This window comes from Manis javanica, chromosome 3 (genome assembly GCF_040802235.1).
Source record: "Manis javanica isolate MJ-LG chromosome 3, MJ_LKY, whole genome shotgun sequence".
Lineage (NCBI taxonomy): Eukaryota > Metazoa > Chordata > Mammalia > Pholidota > Manidae > Manis > Manis javanica.
Window position 1 is genome coordinate 155,148,311 of NC_133158.1, and position 23,622 is coordinate 155,171,932.

The 23,622-nt window shown below is 39.3% G+C and overlaps 1 protein-coding gene across 1 annotated transcript in view; it reads right to left on the reverse strand.

Moving 5' to 3' along the window:
• Positions 1-18,775, reverse strand: part of CPA3 (carboxypeptidase A3) — a 44,521-nt gene extending 25,746 nt beyond the window's left edge. The window contains 6 exon segments of the mRNA XM_017647102.3: positions 7,333-7,399; positions 7,401-7,432; positions 7,535-7,637; positions 15,893-16,017; positions 18,511-18,586; positions 18,663-18,775. Coding sequence (XP_017502591.3) covers positions 7,333-7,399; positions 7,401-7,432; positions 7,535-7,637; positions 15,893-16,017; positions 18,511-18,586; positions 18,663-18,730 — 471 coding nt within the window. The 5' untranslated portion in view covers positions 18,731-18,775.
• Positions 18,776-23,622: the final 4,847 nt, after the last annotated feature.

The window sequence follows — 23,622 nt, forward strand, 5'->3', positions numbered from 1 at the left end:
CTGTGTTGTGCAGCCCACCCTCCCCTTTCTCCCTCCCCCCCATGCATGCTAATCTTAATACCCCCCTTCTTCTTCCCCCCCCTTATCCCTCCCTGCCCACCCATCCTCCCCAGTTCCTTTCCCTTTGGTACCTGTTAGTCCATTTTTGGGTTCTGTAATTCTGCTGCTGTTTTGTTCCTTCAGTTTTTCCTTTGTTCCTATACTCCTCAGATGAGTGAAATCATTTGGTATTTCTCTTTCTCCGCTTGGCTTATTTCACTGAGCATAATACTCTCCAGCTCCATCCATGTTGCTGCAAATGGTTGGATTTTTCCACTTCTTATGGCTGAGTAGTATTCCATTGTGTATATGTACCACATCTTCTTTATCCATTCATCTACAGATGGACATTTAGGTTGCTTCCAATTCTTGGCTATTGTAAATAGTGCTGCGATAAACATAGGAGTGCATCTGTCTTTCTCAAACTTGATTGCTGCGTTCTTAGGGTAAATTCCTAGGAGTGGAATTCCTGGGTCAAATGGTAGGTCTGTTTTGAGCATTTTGATGCACCTCCATACTGCTTTCCACAATGGTTGAACTAATTTACATTCCCACCAGCAGTGTAGGAGGGTTCCCCTTTCTCCACAGCCTCGCCAACATTTGTTGTTGTTTGTCTTTTGGATGGCAGCTATCCTTACTGGTGTGAGGTGATACCTCATTGTAGTTTTAATTTGCATTTCTCTGATAATTAGCGATGTGGAGCATCTTTTCATGTGTCTCTTGGCCATCTGTATTTCTTTTTTGGAGAACTGTCTGTTCAGTTCCTCTGCCCATTTTTTAATTGGGTTATTTGTTTTTTGTTTGTTGAGGCGTGTGAGCTCTTTATATATTCTGGACGTCAAGCCTTTATCAGATCTGTCATTTTCAAATATATTCTCCCATACTGTAGGGTTCCTTTTTGTTCTATTGATGGTGTCTTTCACTGTACAGAAGCTTTTCAGCTTAATGTAGTCCCACTTGCTCATTTTTGCTGTTGTTTTCCTTGCCCGGGGAGATATGTTCAAGAAGAGATCACTCATGTTTATGTCTAAGAGGTTTTTGCCTATGTTTTTTTCCAAGAGTTTAATGGTTTCGTGACTTACATTCAGGTCTTTGATCCATTTTGAGTTTACCTTTGTATATGGGGTTAGACAATGGTCCAGTTTCATTCTCCTACATGTAGCTGTCCAGTTTTGCCAGCACCATCTGTTGAAGAGACTGTCATTTTGCCATTGTATGTCCATGGCTCCTTTATCAAATATTAATTGACCATATATGTTTGGGTTAATTTCTGGGGTCTCTAATCTGTTCCACTGGTCTGTGGCTCTGTTCTTGTGCCAGTACCAAATTGTCTTGATTACTATGGCTTTGTAGTAGAGCTTAAAGTTGGGGAGTGAGATCCCCCCTACTTTATTCTTCTTTTTCAGGATTGCTTTGGCTATTCGGGGTCTTTGGTGTTTCCATATGAATTTTTGAATTATTTGTTCCAATTCATTGAAGAATGTTGCTGGTAATTTGAGAGGGATTGCATCAAATTTGTATATTGCTTTCGGCAGGATGGCCATTTTGACGATATTAATTCTTCCTAGCCATGAGCATGGGATGAGTTTCCATTTATTAGTGTCCCCTTTAATTTCTCTTAAGATTGACTTGTAGTTTTCAGAGTATAAGTCTTTCACTTCCTTGGTTAGGTTTATTCCTAGGTATTTTATTCTTTTTGATGCAATGGTGAATGGAATTGTTTTCCTGATTTCTCTTTCTATTGATTCGTTGTTAGTGTATAGGAAAGCTACAGATTTCTGTGTGTTGATTTTGTATCCTGCAACTTTGCTGTATTCTGATATCAGTTCTAGTAGTTTTGGAGTGGAGTCTTTAGGGTTTTTTATGTACAGTATCATATCATCTGCAAATAGTGACAGTTTAACTTCTTCTTTACCAATCTGGATTCCTTGTATTTCTTTGTTTTGTCTGATTGCCGTGGCTAGGACCTCCAGTACTATGTTAAATAACAGTGGGGAGAGTGGGCATCCCTGTCTGGTTCCCGATCTCAGTGGAAATGCTTTCAGCTTCTCGCTGTTCAGTATAATGCTGGCTGTGGGTTTATCATATATGGCCTTTATTATGTTGAGGTACTTTCCCTCTATTCCCATTTTGCTGAGAGTTTTTATCATGAATGGATGTTGAATTTTGTCAAATGCTTTTTCAGCATCTATGGAGATGATCATGTGGTTTTTGTCTTTCTTTTTGTTGATGTGGTGGATGATGTTGATGGATTTTCGAATGTTGTACCATCCTTGCATCCCTGGGATGAACCCCACTTGGTCATGGTGTATGATCCTTTTGATATACTGTTGAATTCTGTTTGCTAATATTTTATTGAGTATTTTTGCATCTACATTCATCAGGGATATTGGTCTGTAATTTTCTTTTTTGGTGGGGTCTTTGCCTGGTTTTGGTATTAGGGTGATGTTGGCTTCATAGAATGAGTTTGGGAGTATTCCCTCTTCTTCTATTTTGTGGAACACTTTAAGGAGAATGGGTATTATGTCTTCTCTGTGTGTCTGATAAAATTCCGAGGTAAATCCGTCCGGCCCCGGGGTTTTGTTCTTGGGTAGTTTTTTGATTACTGTTTCAATTTCTTTGCTTGTAATTGGTTTGTTTAACTTTTGTGTTTCTTCCTTGGTCAGTCTTGGGAGGTTGTATTTTTCTAGGAAGTTGTCCATTTCTTCTAGGTTTTCCAGCTTGTTGGCATATAGGTTTTCATAGTAGTCTTTAATAATTCTTTGTATTTCTGTGGAGTCTGTCGTGATTTTTCCATTCTCATTTCTGATTATGTTGATTTGTGTTGACTCTCTTTTTCTCTTAATAAGTTGGGCTAGAGGCTTATCTATTTTGTTTATTTTCTCAAAGAACCAGCTCTTGGTTTCGTTGATTTTTGCTATTGTTTTATTCTTCTCAATTTTGTTTATTTCTTCTCTGATCTTTATTATGTCCCTCCTTCTGCTGACTTTAGGCCTCATTTGTTCTTCTTTTTCCAGTTTCGATAATTGTGATGTTAGACTATTCATTTGGGATTGTTCTTCCTTCTTCAAATGTGCCTGGATTGCTATATACTTTCCTCTTAAGACTGCTTTCTCTGCATCCCACAGAAGTTGGGGCTTAGTGTTGTTGTTGTCATTTGTTTCTATATATTCCTTGATCTCTATTTTGATTTGTTCATTGATCCATTGATTATTTAGTAGCATGTTGTTAAGCCTCCATGTGTTTGTGAGCCTTTTTGTTTTCTTTGTAGAATTTATTTCTACTTTCATACCTTTGTGGTCTGAAAAATTGGTTGGTAGAATTTCAATATTGTGGAATTTACTGAGGCTCTTTTTGTGAGCTAGTATGTGGTCTATTCTGGAGAATGTTCCATGTACACTTGAGAAGAATGTATATCCTGTTGCTTTTGGATGTAAAGTTCTATAGATGTCTATTAGGTCCATCTGTTCTAGTGTGTTGTTCAGTGCCTGTGTGTCTTTACTTATTTTCTGCCCGGTGGATCTATCCTTTGGGGTGAGTGGTGTGTTGAAGTCTCCTACAATGAATGCATTGCAGTCTATTTCCCTCTTTAGTTCTGTTAGTATTTGCTTCACATATGCTGGTGCTCCTGTATTGGGTGCATATATATTTAGAATGGTTATATCCTCTTGTTGGACTAAGCCCTTTATCATTATGTAGTGGCCTTCTTTATCTCTTGTTACTTTCTTTGTTTTGAAGTCTATTTTGTCTGATATTAGTACTGCAACCCCTGCTTTCTTCTCACTGTTGTTTGCCTGAAATATGTTTTTCCATCCCTTGACTTTTAGTCTATGCTTATCTTTGGGTTTAAGGTGAGTTTCTTGTAAGCAGCATATAGATGGGTCTTGCTTTTTTATCCATTCTATTACTCTATGTCTTTTGATTGGTGCATTAAGTCCATTTACATTTAGGGTGACTATTGAAAGATATGTACTTATTGCCATTGCAGGCTTTAGATTCGTGGTTACCAAAGGTTCAAGGTTAGCTTCTTTAGTATCTTACTGCCTAACTTAGCTCGCTTATTGAGCTGTTATATACACTGTCTGGAGAGTCTTTTCTTCTCTCCCTTCTTATTCCTCCTCCTCCATTCTTCATATGTTGTGTGTTTTGTTCTGTGCTCTTTTTAGGGGTGCTCCCATCTAGAGCAGTCCCTGTAGGATGCCCTGTAGAGGTGGTTTGTGGGAAGCAAATTCCCTCAGCTTTTGCTTGTCTGGGAATTGTTTGATCCCACCATCATATTTAAATGATAGTCGTGCTGGATACAGTATCCTTGGTTCAAGGCCCTTCTGTTTCATTGCATTAAGTATATCATGCCATTCTCTTCTGGCTTGTAGGGTTTCTGTTGAGAAGTCTGATGTTAGCCTGATTGGTTTTCCTTTATAGGTGACCTTTTTCTCTCTAGGTGCCTTTAAAACTCTTTCCTTGTCCTTGATCCTTGCCATTTTAATTATTATGTGTCTTGGTGTTGTCCTCCTTGGATCCTTTCTGTTGGGGGTTCTGTATAATTCCATGGTCTGTTCGATTATTTCCTCCCCCAGTTTGGGGAAGTTTTCAGCAATTATTTCTTCAAAGACCCTTTCTATCCCTTTTCCTCTTTCTTCCTCTTCTGGTATCCCTATAATACGAATGTTTTTCCTTTTGTATTGGTCACATATTTCTCTTAGTGTTGTTTCATTCCTGGAGATCCTTTTATCTCTCTCTATGTCAGCTTCTATACGTTCCTGTTCTCTGGCTTCTATTCCTTCAATGGCCTCTTGCATCTTATCCATTCTGCTTATAAATCCTTCCAGGGATTGTTTCACTTCTGTGATCTCTTTCCTGACATCTGTGATCTCCTTCCAGACTTCATCCCACTGCTCTTGCATTTTTCTCTGCATCTCATCCCATTGCTCTTGCATTTTTTTCTGCATCTCTGTCAGTATGTTCATGATTTTTATTTTGAATTCTTTTTCAGGAGGACTAGTTAGGTCTGTCTCCTTCTCAGGTGTTGTCTCTGTGATCTTTGTCTGCCTGTAGTTTTGCCTTTTCATGGTGATAGAGATAGTTTGCAGAGCTGGTACAAGTGACCGCTGGAAGAGCTTCCCTTCTTGTTGGTTTGTAGCCTTTTCCTGGGAGAATAGCGACCTCTAGTGGCTTGTGCTGGGCAGCTGTGCGCAGACAGGGCTTCTGCTTCCTGCCCAGTTGCTTTGGGGTTTATCTCCGCTGTTGCTGTGGGCTTGGCCTGGCTGGGGCTGTTCCTCCAAAATGGTGGAGCCCCGTTGGAGGGGGAGCAGCCAGGAGACTATTTATCTCCGTAAGGGGCCTCTGTGCTCCCTGCTGCCCAGGGGGTTAGAGTGCCCAGAGATCCCCAGATTCCCTGCTTCTGGTCTAAGTGACCTGTCCTGCCCCTTTAAGATTTCCAAAAAGCACTCTCCAAACCAAAACAACAGCAGCAACAATGAGAGAGGGAACAGAAAGAAAGAGAAAAAAAAAAGGAAAAAAAAGGAAAAAACAAGCGATTTTTTTTTTTTTTTTTTTGTCCTCAGTTGCCAGTCCCAGGCACCCGCTCACTGGTCCTGCTGCCCTGTCTCCCTAGCACCAGGGTCCCTGTCCTTTCAAGGCTTCCAAAAAGCACCCACCCACCGGTCCCACAGGGAAGGAACGCTCAATATTCTTTGTCCTCAGGCACTGGTCCCACGCACCCGCTCACCAGTCCCGCCGCCCTGCCTCCCTAGCACCGGGGTCTCTGTCCCTTCAAGGCTTCCAAAAAGCACTCGGCAAAAAGAGAGAAAAAAAAGGGGAAAAACGCGCGATTTCTTCCGTCCTCAGGTGCTGGTCTCAGGCACCCACCCACCGGTCCCACAGGGAAAAATGCGGGATATTCTTTGTCCTCAGGTGCCGGTCCCAGGCACCCGCTCACCAGTCCCGCCACCCTGCCTCCCTAGCACCGGGGTCCCTGTCCCTTTTAGGCTTCCAAAAAGCACTCGCAGAAAAGAGAAAAAAAAAAGGGGAATAACGCGCGATTTCCTCTGTCCTCAAGTGCCGGTCTCAGGCACCCGCCCACCGGTCCTGCAGGGAAAAACGGGGGATATTCTTTGTCCTCAGGCGCCGGTCCCAGCCACCCGCTCACCAGTCCCGCCACCGTGCCTCCCTAGCACTGGGGTCCCCGTCCCTTCAAGGCTTCCAAAAAGCGCTCGCCAAAAAGAGAAAAAAAAAAAAAAAGGGGAAAAACACGCGACCTCCTCCGTCCTCAGGCACCAGTCTCAGGCACCTGCCCCCAGGTCTCGCAGGGAGAAACGCGGGATATTCTTTGTCCTCCGGCGCCGTTCCCAGGCACCTCCTCACCGGTCCCGCCACCCTGCCTCCCCAGCAACGGGGGCCCGTCCCTCTAAGGCTTCCAAAAAGCGCTCACCAAAAAAAAAAAAAAAAAAAAAAACCGCTCCGGTTTCTCTCCACCCGCCGGGAGCCGGGGGGAGGGGCGCTCGGGTCCCGCCGGGCTGGGGCTTGTATCTTACCCCCTTCACAAGGCGCTGGGTTCTTGCAGGTGTGGATGTGGTCTGGATGTTGTCCTGTGTCCTGTGGTCTCTATTTTAGGAAGATTTTTCTTTGTTATATTTTCATAGCTCTATGTGTTTTTGGGAGGAGATTTCCACTGCTCTACTCACGCCGCGATCTTGGCTCTGCCCAGGACTGTCATTTTTAAGAGAGTTTTGATTTGTTTTGGGTGGTTGGAGAGGATGAGTGGATGAGAATTCAGGGTAAGGAAGGGCTTCCCAGGTAGTAAGGGGATGCGTCAGGGAGCATTTTAGGATGTAAAAATTAGCAGCAGCTGAATGCCAGTTGTTAGCCTGGTTATAGAAGGGAATTCTCCATCAATAACAGGTGGAAGTGCCCCACTTACTGTTCCGGGATCCTATGATTCTGTGATACTTAAATGTCTCTTCATGATATTTAGACATCAGTTTCACTGAGTTTTAATGGGTGGAAAACTGCTTCATACATCAGGGACATCATAAACTCTTATAATAAAGATATGGGACAAAATACCGGTCTTGGTTTGCTCACTGTGTCTGACAAATGGTTTACTCAGGGATTTTTTTGGTTCCATATAAAACCACCTGTCATTTCTGTTCTTGAATGGGTGTTTACAATATGTTCTTCAAAAAAAATAAGACTTTTTATTATATCAGAATTAGCTAATGGTGTCACAGAGTAACTTTTAAACTCATATTTTTCAGCAGTAATAAGAATCAGTAGTTCTTAAATTGTTTTTACCTTGAGAACATATAGTGGGTTATCTTCAACAGTAGTTCCAATCTTAATACGAGAGACCATTTCAGGACTTCTGCACCATTTTATCCATCCAAGCAACAATCTTAACAAAACCAATTTTGAGGAATTTGAATGAAAGAAAACTAAATGACAAGAAATGTCTTTTTACCATTTCTTTTTAAAATACAGGCATTTTATTCTGTACCTTGTCCCAGTTATTGTATTTTGCATAGCTGTGCTTGCCCAGGATATCTTCTTTCACATCAAACTGTTTCTCAATCTCTTTTTGCAGATCATGAATCAATATTCTGTTTGACAGGAAAATGATAAAATACACATTTACCACAGAAAGAAAAAGTTACCTTTCACTTACAGAAAATTTCTCTTCCTTTTTCTCTATCTTAGATCAAGTTTGCCCCATTTCTTCATTACGCTCCAACTATCCTTTTTAGACATGTCATGTGTCTGGCTTCAGATCTTCCCATTTATGTAGAGCTGGGCTGTTCACATGGTAGTCTAGCCACACATGGCTATGGAGCACTTAAAAAAATAGAACTTGTCCAAAAATAGAGATTTCTGGATGTGTAAAATTTACTCTGGATTTTGAAGACTTAGCATAGAGTCATGTGAAATACTTCGCAAATAAGTTTTATATTAATTACATTTAGAAGTAATATTTTGGATATACTGGGTTAAATAAAATATATTGGTAAAATTAGTTTCACTTGTTGCTTTTTACTTTGTAAGTGTGGCTACTAGAATATCTAAGATTGCACACTGGCTTGCTTTATATTGACATTGGTCAGCACTGTTCTGTCACTCCCCAACTTTCTCCAAAGCACACATATTCACATACACACAACACAAGCAGCAATGGATATTCTTATGCACAAATATACTGACCATCTTGCACTTGGAAAGCTGAGAGAAAACTTGAGTAATAACACTAACAGTAAGCACTCACCATGAACCAGTCATTGATCAAATCACATGTACATTAACTCATTTAATCTTCACATGAGATTAATATCCTCATTTTGCAGATGAGAAAATGGAGGCACAAAGTGTTTAAATAACTTGCCCATGGTTATAGAGCTAGAAAATGGGTAGGCTGGTTTGGAGGAGGAGAACTGAGATGCAGGAAGAATCATTGGGGGGCTAATGTTGGGGACCAGAAGGCTTATACTTCCACCCTCTGCTGTATTTTCATCTCTTCTTGAATTATCATCTCATTGAAACCATGGCTTTAATGGTGAGCTGATGGTTGCCCATATTCGTATCTTTAATCCTGGACTCTCCCTGAACGTACCACTCCTCCGCCTCTCCTGCGGCTGGCACATGCAACGGCCTGCCGTTTTCACTTGGACCTCTATTTGCTTAATATGGGCCAGCTGCTGCTTTACATACATTATATTATCTTGCTAATATTATCACTATCTTACATATGGGGACATTGTTGCTCAAAAAGTTTAAATCCTCACAATCTGTGTGTGGTGGAGTTGGGAATTTGAATGCAAGTATGCCTGACTTTAACATTTATGTTTAAAAAATGCCACTGTCATCAGATGCATAAGTTTTTTTGTGTATTTTGTCTGTTTTGGAATTTTCTATTGTGCTCCTTTGATCTGTTTTCCTATTCTTGTATAAGAACTAAACCATATTTAACTATAGTTTTAATACTGAATTTTAGTCTTTAGTAAAATGTTCCATTCTTTTTACAAAATTTTAGGAATTTCACCTGTTTTTAATAAATGTTTTGTCAGAATCATTTTAGAAATTAATGGAATTGTTAGAGAAAAAAATGGGCTTTGGATTAGAATTATGTCAATTTATGAATAAATTTGAGAAGAATCTTATAATTAATAATGGACCATAAAATAGGTGCCTCAGATTCTTCAGTAAAATTTCATTTTTTTGCTTATTCATTGTGTTTTTTATTACTCTTGTGAGTGGCTTTTTCCCCCTTAAATATATGAACTGCTTATTATTCATATATTAAAAAACTTAATGCTTTGATTATACTTATCTGTTAACCACTTTATTAGTTTAAAAATGATTTTTTTACTCTAAGATTTTTTTAGTTATGTCTTTAGGGCTTTCTGTATATTCTGCAAAAAATTGTATTTGCAAACTTTTCTCCAAGAGCTGTTTTTTCCCCCTTTATTGTATTGACAAAACTCTAAATAGTGGAAAATAATAGTGGTGAAAGAAGGCATTTTTTTTCGTTTGGTTTTAACAAGAAAATTCGTCTTTTACCATTAAGTATATACTGTTGATTGCCATTTTGAGATTCATATGGCTCTATTGAAAGGATCAAATTATTATTGCCCATTGATGTATGGTTGTAATAAAACTTGTTGTTAGGTTCCTTAATATGTTAAACACTATGGTATAACCATATATAGATTTACCAACACCCTCACAGAAAATATTGTTCAACTTATTTTAGATACACTTATAAAAAGCTTGTTTAACCTAGAAGGAATGCTTTGGATACAGGGAAAATGACTCGCAGGAAGCAAGCATACTATCAATAGGTGGTAGCTGACAGCAGAAAAAAGAAATAAAGCTACATAAACATGACTTAGCAAACACTGATGTCATAGTGGTCCTTTGGTGTCAATCCAAATAAGCTAGTATATTTTAGTGACTTAAATAACTGTTGAGGTTATTACTGTCTTACAGCATGGCACGCAGGCATGTTGGTAATGCTACATTCTCAACCAAGCATGACCTGTATTCAGTGCACTGCATTTTGCAGGGTAGAGCACTGTAGCTTCAGTGAGAATATTTAAAATAATGGATTTTTTGAAGTTGTCCTTTTCTGAAAATTTCCTCATTTGGATTATCTTATATCCTATTGATTCCATGTAAAAAAGGCATTACCCACCTTTTGTTGCTTATGTATTTTCCTACTGTTAGCAGTAAGTCCTAGATGGGAAGATGCTGTCTATTATTTAGCATTCATTCTAGTCATTTAGGAAAGTCTCATGCACTCTTTCACTTCGATAAATTCTATCAAATGAGGAGGCAGTGATTTAGTGGGAAGAGGCTCTGTGGTCAGACACTCTTGGGTTCCAACCCAGGTTTGGCTACTTAATGCTTAGTGTTACCTTGGGTGGGTTAACTACTTCTCTGAACCTCAGTTACTCACTTTTATAATGGGACCAACCATGCCAGCCAGGATTGTGATGAGAATGAAATGAAGTGGAAGATGGGAAGTGATTGGCGAGCCATAGGCACCCAGTGAACCTCAGAATAATTCTGTCACAAAATTGAGGACTCCTTCACAGACTAGCATATCTTTGAACCAGGCTTTGGTAGTGTGTGGTTGTTTGACTCTGAGTTCTTACATTTCCTGTCATAATGAATTGTGACACTGACAGAGCCCAGTCTTCTTGGTTCCTTCTTGCTGATTGACTAACTGATCTGAGTTTGGAGGCAGAATATAAAGAAGGTATACTTCTAATTAGAGATTTTTTAGCACATGAGACCAAGTACTGCTCATGAATATTGATTTTCATTAACTTCACTGACAAGCACATTATTATGCAGATTGTATCTAACTCTATGCTTGGCTTTTGATTTACGGATAAACCTGGGATTTCTGAGAAAAAACATTGTGACAACAAATTTGGAATCAGGTGGGACCCTTTGTAGTAAAACTCATACAAGGCCTGAGAAGGTTGGAAATTATATTTTGGGTGGTCATTACAGACATAATTAATTGTTTTAAGCTCCAAAGAACTGCACGTGGCTTTTGCTCAGTCTGCATTAATAGAAGTGGAGGAATGAGGTGAAAGAGAAATTTTATGGTTGCAGAGGTTGATTTGTAGCCTAAGGCAGTATTAGTCACAGGAAGCTGGAATCTAAGAATATTTTTAGACTTACACATATCAATTTAGATCTTGTGATAACAGCAGCAAAAGAAAATCGCGTGAGCTGAAATACGACTTTTCCACAAAGCAGCTGCATGAGGGCATCAGAACCATGCCAGATTGTTGCTGATAGGGACTAGAAATTAAACCTAAGGCTGGAAATTAAGAACTAGGGCCAGATGTTATTTTCATGAGCCCTTGCATGAACCAGCAGCCAGTCTTAAGCAGATGAAACCAAATTACTTTCTCTCAGACATTATTTTGGCACTCTGAGATTTGCTTAATTTGTTAAAATAAATTCCTAAATGTAGGTGAAAGGATAAACAATTATTTAATAATGTAAATGGCTAATGTTTGTTGAGCTTTTCATATGTGCCAGGCATTCTGCTCAACACGGTGTTTACATATTATCATTTAATGCTCACATCAACACTACTAATTGGTACATTATTATCCCCATTTTTATAGAGGTTAGGTAGATTTCCGAAGCTGAAACAACTGGTAAAATATGGTGGCTGGTATTTGAACCTAGAGATGTTTGGCTTCAGTACTCTAGCTGTGAACCATTCGTTATAAAACAATGCCTCCATCACAAGGAGCAAAATCCTTGTGTACTGTCCCCAGCCTTGTAGTTAGTCTTCTTGTGCAGTAAGGCTTGTGCAAAGTTTGCCCATATGACCAGCTCTCTGGGAAGTCTTGTGACATTTGTAACAGGTATCAATATAACCTGTCAGAACCAAGGTCAGAAAGCAGGTAAGAAATTTAGGGAAGAGGCAAGATGAATTCTATTTTGATGATTTCAAGGCTCCCTCCTGCTACTTTTAGAGAGTAACAAAGAAGGAATGGAGAACTTTGGGCCAGTGTATACAACTGCCACAGACTCAGTGTGTGTGTATGTGTGCGCCCTGGGGAAGGGAGGCAGAGTCACTCTGACGGTGCCTTATGGGCTGGTCTGGACCGCTCCCTTTTCCCCATGCCTGCACACCAGCAGGATGGGGGTTACTCAAAAAGCATGATTTCCAGTTTATACAAGATTCCATTTGTTCTAGTAGCTCCCTAAATGGGTTACCATGTATCAAACTCGACATTTATTGACATGGATTTCCCAACACTTGAGTCATACCTTTGTGTTGGATAATAAATGTTAAGGCACTAATTTATTCAATAAGAGGGAAAGAGAGCATCTGGTGATAGCTTCTAGCTATCCTCTGTTGCGCCGTGTGTGTGTGTGTGTGTGACTGTGTGCATGTGCATGCATGCACTCATGTAAGCATTTGTATAACTGGTTTTCCTCTTCTTGTAGTAGTAAAGAAACCTGGCAGAGAATGATTTTATGGTCCCAGTCTTCATGAAGCTTCTATGAACCACTACTTTAAAGATGATGAAAATGAGGTGGATAAAAGTTAAATAAATTTTCAATGTTAAATATCTATGGGGTTTGTGGGGGGCACTTGGTGAAGGGGAGAGCCTAGTAAACATAATGTTCCTCATGTAATCGTAGATTAATGATACCCCCCAAAAAATTCTAATGCATGGTTTAAATTGGACTGGACCCAGACAGCCTCACTCTGAAATTCACATTCTTATGTGTCATAGAGTTCTGCTTTCCACCATGACCAACATCTCTGACATTTGTAACAGCTTGGGCTAGGTATTTTGTAAGAATTAGCTGAATTCTTACAAAGAACTGGGTCAGGTCTATATTAATGAAGTAAAATGAAGAGTGTGAAGTCATAACCTGTTGTACTCTTGGGCAAGTAATACATAAAAATGTAGAGCAGAAGGAAAAATGAATGGGGTGAGTCAAGAGAATGATTTGTTAGATTGAAATACTTATGTGATAGGACTGTGTATATATTTGCAGTATGAATTTGTGTCTGACTAAACATTATATTGGTCATTAGATATTAATATGAAGTGTTGATCACTGTGTCAGCTTAGTGTAGATCTCTTTTGCATTTCTCACATAATCTTATGTTGATTTAATAAGATCTTAATTGTATCATTCGAGTTCTATTATATTAATAGTTTTCTGAATTCCTTTCATTGATAACTCTTTATTTTCTAATTTATCTTTTGATCAAAGAAAAGATAATCTAAAATGTCTAAAATACAAATATCTAAAAATTAGTACAAACAGTGGGGTTTTTAACTGCTCCGTCTAAATATGGCTTCTGCTTCTTTAGGCACAGTCTGATGTATGTGCTTCCTTCCCTTCAGACACTTATTTACCAGTCTGTTCATGTATGATAGTATATACATATTATTTGTTTTTTTGGACTTAGCCTTTTATGATTTTGTAAAAGTGTAAAAAAGAGGAAACAAACATGCTACTTTAAAATCAAATCTTAGTAATTTAATTTTCTGAAAATTAAAATATGTCACACACAGATGCTTTAAACTAAATAGTGGTTTATATGCACTGTCTAATGAAGGGTGTCTAAGTAAATCATTGTGTCAAACCAGCCTATTAATGTGGTTTTATTCAGGCTAGTGCCTGGGTCCAACCAGATGTTTCTGTTCTTAGAGCTCTCTTCTGTTACTGACTGACATGAAGTAACACATATAATTAATATGCAAATAAAATTATCTATATAATTAGTACTTGGAGACAAGATTTTAAATAGTTCTTGTCTGCATAGATCACTTTACATATTTATATTTCTGAGGAAGGTAACTATTTAATTATGTGGCTTTCCCACAACTGTGGCTAATTTGAGCCAATTTCTAGAAATCATGTCCTAATTAGATAAACTAATTTTTATAGGTAGTTTAACACTTTCGTTGTTGATGCAAATAGCAAGGAAGTATCTTGGCGTAACACAAAGTGAAAAACACACTTTTTGTGAGGATCTGAATGTAGACCTGTTTGAGTCAGAATTGTTTCAGGCTAGGAGAAACCTAGAGGACCAAAGTGGGAAGGGGGTGGCGGGGGGCTGATGGGACCTATTTGATGCCACCTGCATAGGTCTCTTCTGTCACAGTCATTTATTCTACTATCCACATCCATGTCAAGCAACTAGCTTTTTGGTCTATATTACCAGGATATTTAGGAAAACATAATACTTCATTTTTACCTTGCTGTTCAAACAAATTATATAAAATTGGCCAGCTAAAATTTATTTTAGCTTGGGCTAGGTATTTTGTAAGAATTAGCTGAATTCTTACAAAGAACTGGGTCAGGTCTATATTAATGAAGTAAAATGAAGAGTGTGAAGTCATAATTGAAGCAATACATTTGAAAAACCTGGCTGTGAAGTAAATCAAGATAGTCACCAAGGGGTAGATAGGGTGGAGGGGAGATTTCTTTTAGATGAAAGAATTGAAATATCAGCTGAACCTTGGGGTAAGCAGAGTCCATAACACACTACTAATTTCTGCAGTCTTGTAGGTATACTTATAAATTGTTTATTTCTAACAATTTATAAGACAATAGAAAAGCATACATCCATTTATTAATTAGAAAGAGTTAAAAGCTGGCATAAGTTAATTTTGAATACGTTCTCTCCATTTATTTACTTCTGTATTTGTTTCACAACCCTTTGCAAAAACAGCAAAAACATGGTGATCAACAACAACCACAAATAATAGCCTGCTACTTTTTAAGCCATTAAGCCAGGAAAAAGAATGCATTTTTGTTTACTTGTCTTGCATGCCTTTCCTTAATTTCAATAGAGTTTATATTTAAGAAGGCTATTATAACAGTATCATAAGTATAATCAAATTGTGATGAGTGGCAATAAATTACCGCTCTGAAATATGACATTATAGGATCTTTGTCCCAGCCAGGAGGAGGCCTTTTGAATTTTAGCAATAAGTTAGGTAGCAGGTAGGCATGAAATAGCAAGTGAGAAAGAACTAGTGCTTAGCAGTGTTTTGGGCAGTGAAGATCTCAGTAAAGGTAAATTCTGGGGTTACAAGGCTGGGGGAGTTGGCAGAGGACCCCTTAGTACAGAAAATTACTAATGTTTCAAAGTATGAAAACCAATTTTGTTTTCTAGATTATGTGTTGATTTGTGATATTCATCACTGGGCTTCATTGCCCCAGGACCCAGATGTGCCTGGTCATGGTTGGTGCTCAGTAAATTCTGATTTCCTCTTATTTCTCTCTGGGACCATAAGGACTCATTTCTGTATCTTTGGCCATTTGAGAATTCTCTCCTGTTGGATTTAGGTCTTATTCTATTGCACTGTTTTTGCAATCTCTGAGGAAGAATTTCTTTCATAGAGAATTCTTTATTTAGTATATATTTTATATTCCCACATCTCAAAGGTGAGCACTGTTATTTAGGTCTCCTTTTATGTATCGTAAGACTTCAAATACAAGAATGTGGTGGAAGTCACCAGTAGCACCTGAGCTCTGGCTGATTACCTGCCTGGGGTGAGTGTGGCCAAGCCATCTGTGCCTGCTCACATGCACTCAGTCCTTACCAGGGGCTGGCTTGTAGAGATGGCAGATGTAGGTAATTGTTATTCTTGTAGATCAGAGCAAACATAAGATGCAGTGGAGTGGCCACTTTTGATCTCTTTATCTCATTAGCAGGCTTCAATAGTCTGTTTGGAACTGTAAATTGTCTCTCACAGAGTGAACTTTGGTCCAATTAAAAAAATAGTACTTCCCTATCAATTTCAAGACTCCCAAAGTATGAATATCTGACACATTTGATTATTTGCATAGGACTTACTCATAGTGCATTTTATTTTGCTCCAAGGCAGACTGGATGGATTGGGATTCCTTTTCACTAACTCGGAAGTCGACTGTCACGTTAGCAGCTATGTGGTGGGTGGCGTCTGGATACCAGAAGTCAAACTGTGGAGATAAGTTGTTAGTCACAGTGGTTTATTTGCTGACTCAACACGTATCTGTTAGGCTATGTACCATACATCACAAAAGGAATTTAGGGTTCAATTTGACCTAAAGAAGGTAAGGGCCCTTCTTTTAAGAAGCTTATGAGCTTTTTGCAAATATATGTAAGAACTGTTGAATATTAGGGGATGGGAAAGAAACCATCTGCCCTGGTCACTTTTTCAGGATATGGTGTCTGTAAATGCAAAAAAATGAGCAGCTTTTGGTTAATCTGTTTGTTTCCACCATCTTGGGATTGATTGGGGTTTTTCTTAATAGATTTAGTCAGAGCAACTCTCTGTAATTGGGAACATGATTAAAAATATTCCCCTGCCTTCGCCCCACACTGCATCCAGTCCTCAAAACCAGATGTCCCTGTAAACTCTGGAATTCCTGGCAAGTTTGTGTCAATAGTAGGTGTAATCCCAGTCCTGTCGTTTTTCTAGCAGTGTGCGCTTTGGCAAATTACTAATACTCTTTGAGTTTCAGCTATGTCCTCTAAAAATTGGGGCTTACAGGACTCCATTGGAAGTGTTGTGAAGACTGTGAAATGGGTCTGAGGTCTGGGACATTCAGGCATTTAATTACTGCTGATTCCCTGCTATTTTTCTTCCTGTAGCTGAGAATTTCAAAAATTTGGTGAATGGGCCCAGAAGGATAGCTTTCAGATTAATACAATTTTGAGAAGATTCAAGTTCTTGTTGTTCAAAATCATACTCTATTGTGAAACCAAATGAAGTTCAGCTGCCCAGCCTGGGAAATGTGAAAGAAACGCTCAATTTCCACCCATCACACCATTCCTGTAGGCATATATCTAAATCTGCCAGACTGTTCTGTAGGTGAATCCCACTCTACCTCTGGGTTAATCAGTTATGTGCTGATATGAGATGCTATGAGCCAATCAAGATTTATTGGTTTATTTTGATCAAAAAGCTATAGTTACAGCATGAATTGGAGATATGTGAGATACAGTATGATTTAAAGGCAAGTTAGGCAGGGCCATATAATCATACTAGCAACTTCTCTGTTCTAATTGGGTAATGGGAGCAAAAGTTTAGGGCTCAGTGAACTTTGATGAGCATTTATTAAGCACCAGGCACAGAGCTGGGTGTCAGCATTGTAGAGGCTAACAAAAGACTTACGAGAAGCATTTTTAATGTGGGAGAGAGAGCCTTCTGTGCATTCCCAACATGCTGACCCATGCCAGGGGCAAGTACAAGGTGTTGCAGGAGCACAAGAATCAACTTAAACTGGGTCATGAGAGTCGATGGACAGAGAAGCCTTCCTGCACGAGACGTTGCCGGAGCTGGGTCTTGAAGAATAAGGTGTCAGCCAAGTAGAAAAGGCAATGCATTCCTCCCTCAGAATGTGTGCGAGGCCAGTGTGGGTGAATTTTTGGTGTTTATGGAGCTCAAAGGGCAAGAAAGGGGGTGGGGGAGCAGGAGCCTGCAGAGGCTGGCAGTTTGGCAGATCTTGAAGGACTGCAAATGCCGCAGCGATACCAATAGAAGAAGCTTCTAGAGTGCTTATTATGGCAATGCCCACTTCTGACTGTTACCCAAATATTATCTCACTTAGTCTTTATAACAAGCATAAGAGGTAGGTATGATTATTATCCCCAGTTTATAGAGGAAGCAGTTGAGATGCATAGAGGTTAAGTAACTTGCCTAAGACCACAGAGCTATACTTGGCAATGAGGATAGGCAGAACTTTTGATTGATTTGATGTGAAGTTAAGGGTGTGTGTGGCTAGAATAAAGCCTAGACTTGGTTCTGGTTTTAAATCTGATGTGTCATCTTGGTCATTTAATTTACTGTTTTTGAACAATTGGGAATATGCACTTTACAGATAGTATGGGAGGCAAATTCCTTTTTTAGTAAATAATTTGCCTAAGGTAGTAGAGCTAGTATGTTCACAGGGTTGAGATCTGAACCCAGTTCTTTTGTCTTAAATGGGTTAAGTTATGACTCTGTCATTGAAAATTTGTTGGAAAATTTGAAATGATGTATGTAAGGTGGCTGGCAGTATGCCTTGTGTACAGGAGCAGGTGAATAAATGATAAAATGATTATGTTAGCCTGTTGAATTTTTACAAAACTGATCTAACTTTGTTTCCTTTTAAAATGGATCCACTCTTTGGAAGGACTACATCTTGATATCAATGAGTACCTTGATGCTACCAGTCAGCCAGTACCTTGATGTTATTGTAATTTTAACAGAACGTGGAGGTCAGGGTGAGAGTGAGAATGGAGTGAGCCAGAGACTAGCACGGAGGGAAAGAGGCCCTGACAGATGTGAAAGTGGCATCTTGCTTCAATTGGCTGAATTCCCAAGTATCTCCTGCTACATGCCCCTGTCTTTGTCTCTGGTAGCTCTGTGGGCTTTAAAAATAAAATACAGAAGAAGCAGGCTTTAGGTAACAGAAATAAAAGGTAAATTATCCTCCTAAATGCCTTACCTGGTTGGTTTTGGCCAAATCTTTTATAATGTTTTCTTGTTTTTCATCCTGGGGCTTCACGCACAGCACCTTCTCCCTTTAAGAATGCAAAACATGGAAAATGTAAACTGTAATCCTGGACACAGACAGGAGCACAGGGCAGTGAGGTTTACCTGTCAAAGTGGACAGGAGCAATCGCCATGGTGGTAGCCATCAAACCCACGGGCAGGATGAACCACATGGTTCTCTGCTTGCCCCAAGACCCTCTTCCAGTTTTATGCTTCGGCTCTTATCTGGATGAGCAGCTGATTTCCTCTTAGGGTTCTGGTGAGCCAGATATTTCTTCCTCCTGCTCTTCATCGTTGGGGAGAGTGGGGGGCAGGTGGGCAACACAATGCTAAATGCCCAGTTTGTGGCAGACACAATGCCATGTTCCTCACGTGCTTTGTACAATCAGAAATACCCATTTTACAGATAATATGGGAGGCAGATTCCTTTTTTAGTAGGTAATTTGCCCAAGGTAGCAGAGCTAGTATATTCACAGGGTTGAGATCTGAACCCAGTTCTTTTTTCTAAAATGCTGCTCTACCATTTGCTTGAATTGAATGATGGAAGGAATCAGTTTAAATTTGCATTTGGAACCTGAGATGAATTTGGGTATCTGGTAATACAACCTTGGTGCGTGATCCTTAACATAAAATTCGTTTGTGAAGCCACGTTGCAAATTGTTAAATTTAAAACATTTAAATTAAAAAATATTTTGGGTATACTAAAAACACCGTAAGTAATCTGGAAAACATGGATGTGTTCACCATGTAGATTTTATATTTTTTGCCTTATTTGCTTTGCCTTTTTCTTGTCAAGAAAGAGCTTTTTGCTGTATTTTCACTGTAAAGAAAGAGCTAAAGCACTCACGTCACCCTCAGCTTTCCCCTTCTCCTCCCTCCTCCTCAGTGGGAACCCCTCTTCCAGAAGCAGCCAGAGAGCTCCTGGGGGCAGGACGGTATGCTTGATCAGAGGTTTGTTCGTTGGCTGCTCTCTTCAGGGTCTGGATGCCTTAAGTGCCCAATAAATGCTTTTTGAAAGCTGAATGAACAATAAGTCATTTTATAGACCATTTTAAGCAATTTCTTGAGGGGTCTTTAAGTCTTCAACACAACTCAGTTAATCACAGATTATTTGAGAGAAGGCAACCCCTTAACCCAGAATTATATGTAACCTATAGAAGTGGGTGAATTTACCTAATCATATAACTTTTTAGCATTTCCTTTTGAAAATGCTCTCTTCCCATTCACTAATGTATACACGGTCATCTTTGAAACTTCTCACAGTCATGGTTGTATATTTTTATTATCAAAATAATGTTGTCAGGGAGATGCCCCTGTTACATGTGCATTGCCCTAGCTTCATTCCTCTGCACCCGACAGGCGTGTGACAGGACACCTCCCCCAGGCCGCTCCCCTTGCCAGCCCTGCAGGTAAGAGGAAGAGGGTTTTACAAATGCTTTCATGTTCTTGACAGTGGACAAGCTTATCAATGCTAGAAACTCTCAAAACAAATGCTCCATTGCTTCTAAGCGTGTTTTTTGCTGGGGTGCAGAGGAAAAGGAAGAGCTTGATTTTGGGGTTAGCTGGAATCTCAGAGTGACTCCCAAACACTCACTCTGAGCAGGCAGCCTCATCATCCTGCATCTAGGATTCCTTATCTATAAAACAGGGATGCAAATGGCACTCTAATAGGTGGCTGTGAGGGCTAGGTGAAACAGCATGTATAAGGGACTTGGTGAACGGTGGTTACTAAAAAGCATGCCTGTGCCCTCTAGGCAGTTGATAAAATGGTCAGGTTCTGTAAACAGACTTACAGTTGGCCATGGTCAGGCTGCAGAACTGATGAATATCAGTATATTCATGTGGTAGATTAAAGTGTGGCTATGGGTGGAATATCTCTGTATTTGTTTTAATGTGGACTACTTCAAGAAAAAGTTTTTAATATTATGGCTTTGCTTTTTGGCATTTTATTTTCTGCTTGTAAAGGTAATAATGCCCAGTGAAAATGATTTAGCAAAATACACAAAAGTTGAAAGAAGGTAATAGAAATCACCCTTAATTCTAACATTCTGATATATTTTCTTTAAGTCTTTTTCTGTGCCACAAAGACAGTGTAGAGAAGGCTTCTGTGTCTGTTTTCAGGTCAATTAGGAAGGATACTTCTGGTTTTTTTTTGGGATCTAAGTAAATGTTTAAAAGATTCTTGTATCTTTCGGGCAAGATTCTGATGATAAATCATCTTTGACTTCTTAACATTTGTTGCATATTGACAACATTCCCTGTTTCTGGAATAGGAGAAACAAGTGATGCTTTTAAGACCTCCCTTTCCTCCCGTCTATCTATCCTCTGAGGAACAAATTTTACAATAGATGAATTTCAAGAATATTCTGGAACTTTTTCTCAGAACAGCTATGATATCTTGGCAGGCATAGTGTAGTGCAATCTTATATTACTGAATCAAGATTTATAAAGGGCTTTGGCATATGTATGGAGAAGGATGAATAGTTGTTGGGTACCATATCATTTTAGGCTGGCTATTTAAGACATTGTAATGCTTGATAGATAAAATTATGTCTTTAAAAAGAGATTTAAAGTTGACTGCTTCACATGGCAATAATTTTCCATCTTTCTGGATCTTTGCATTCTAGGACTTTTGTGGTAGTGTCTATCTAGCCCCAGTTTAAAATATCACTTATTTTTTAAACCGTTTTGCCTATTTTTCAAATAGTATCACTTTAAAAGAAGTGTCCTGTAAAATGGAAATGAAAATTCTTTTGTGATTCACTAGAATCTTTCAAATAATTCTCTATCTTTAAATTGAATCCAATAAACTTCTGGAGTACCTTTAGCTGTCTCAGAAAGGATATATTGAAAGAAAAGTTTTTTGCTTTTAGTTGTGGATATTGGGTTTCTAACATTGTTATGAATCTGCCCTGCAAAATGTGGCAGAGAAACTTGTCTTCATTTATTGATAGAGTGATGGCATTTCTGAACAAAGACATGGTGTGTGATTCAGGCAGTGTCTGACCTGGCTAGAGGGGGAGTGACTACCTGCTCAGGTGTGATCACCTAAGAGGCTCATCCAGACCTCATTTGGCCCCCAAATAACCTCTGTAACTGTCCTGGTTCCTCCTGTCTTCCTTCTATTCCTGAACTTGTCTTAGACCAATTCATATAGACCATTTCTTGAACACACTGCTAAGTCCTCAGTTGCTTACAAAGTGGTTGGCATTGTAGACAGTTCACAAAATAACTGGAATGGGCTGAGCTGAAAGCTAAACTGAGGTGGGGTCTTTTTACCTATATTGAGTTTTACAATTCTAAATTTGCCCTTCTATTTCTTCTTCCTCACACGTACCCCGTCATAACCTGGAAAAAGCAGATGAATACATGGGATGGGATTCTGGCTGAGTAGAGCTCCCATATTCCAGACTGGACTACTGGTTGCTATTTTGTTATAATACTGTTTGAAACAGGAAAGATTCCGGTGTGGTTGGTTAATTGCTGCTCTGGGGAGATGAAATCTTGGGACTGAGGAAGGACTCAGAGCCTGTCCTAGGCTCTCAGTGTGCCAGTAAGTTAAGAGGGAGGAGGAGAGGTGCCCTTACATCCAGGGGCTCCTGGGCGGGGAAGGCTGGGCAGAGACCCTCCGCACTCTGGTCAACCAGGCAGTAAGGCATACAGTACTATTGCATGAGGAAGCATTAAAGAAGACTCCTCTTTCTGTCTTTTCTCCCTTTAGCTAAGGCAAGTGGTACTTCTAGCCAACTAGCTGTTATCTTTCAGTTGGCAAGAGACATAGCAAAAATGTCTCTGGTGCAGGAAATCTTGCATACATGGGGTTTTAAGTGAGAATATTTGCATGTTTGCTTCCTTATTCTCTGGATTTTTGAAAAGCCCATATATATTCCTAATTTTTGTTTTAAAGCACTCCATTTAGGGACTTTGGAGGGTTTTTTATGCTTTACCCATATGACTTCTGAACTTTGGGCCACAGCATCCCTTAATTAGAGGTCAGTGTTAACCTGCTAGAACCAGGGGAAGGGAGTGTCCTGTGGAACTATCAGTGAAATGAATGATACACCTCCAGCAAAATAACTTCACTTAGGTAGCTGTCCAGTTAACAACATGAATATAATGTAAATAGAATGGGGGAGAGAAAATTTAGCTAAATTACATCCCTTTTTAAAAATTTCCACCAGTACTGCTTAAGATTTCACAAGAATTCTTTTTTTTTTGTACTTTAGAGTCTGTTTGCCTAGTTAATTGATGTATTACTACTTACTTTGAAAATAACTGCTGGACAAACTGTAGCAGCTGCACTACTACCACCTAGTGGACAATTAATGCAGTTAATCATTCTTTGTCTTGACAACTTCCAAAGCATTGTTATTTCGAAGGATTTATTTTTTGATGTAACATTGTTAGTAGTATTTTAGCATATGAAACATACTAACCTACTAGATATAGAATTCTGTTTTATTTGAATCCACATAGAAAAGAACAAGTAATATTTTGTTCTATGATTTTAAAGTAAGAGATGCCTTGAAATTATGACTAAATACATATTATTTTAGAATTTGACTTACACAATACTTTCCAACATTAGCATATTCAGTTCTAACTCTGAAAAACTTCAAGTTATAGGGTGGTTTTTGTTTCTTTAATTTAAGGCCCAACAGGTGCAGCCAGGGTCTTTGGTACCCTCTTGTTTTACTTCTAATCTGCTTTTCACACCTTAGCCCAGTTGGTGTTTTAAGAACTCTGATCATGTCATTTGAGCTTAATCTCTTCCATGGCTTTCCACTGTTCTTAGACCAGTATTCCAAATCCTTACCATGCGTCTAAGCCCTGCCTGACGTGGTCCCCACTTCCCTCCTCAGCCCCTACTCATGACCTCCTTTCCTCAACTCTCTAAGCTCCACACTCTCTGCCTTCTTCTTCCAGGCTCAGAACAGTCACAGGGCCTGAAAGAGGTGCTTCCCTTCATCTAACTGCTTGTAACTTACTTGTCAGGTCTCATCACTCCTGAGAGAGTCTTCTCCCCAAATCAGGTAGGGAGACCTCCTTATGTTCTTTTTATGTA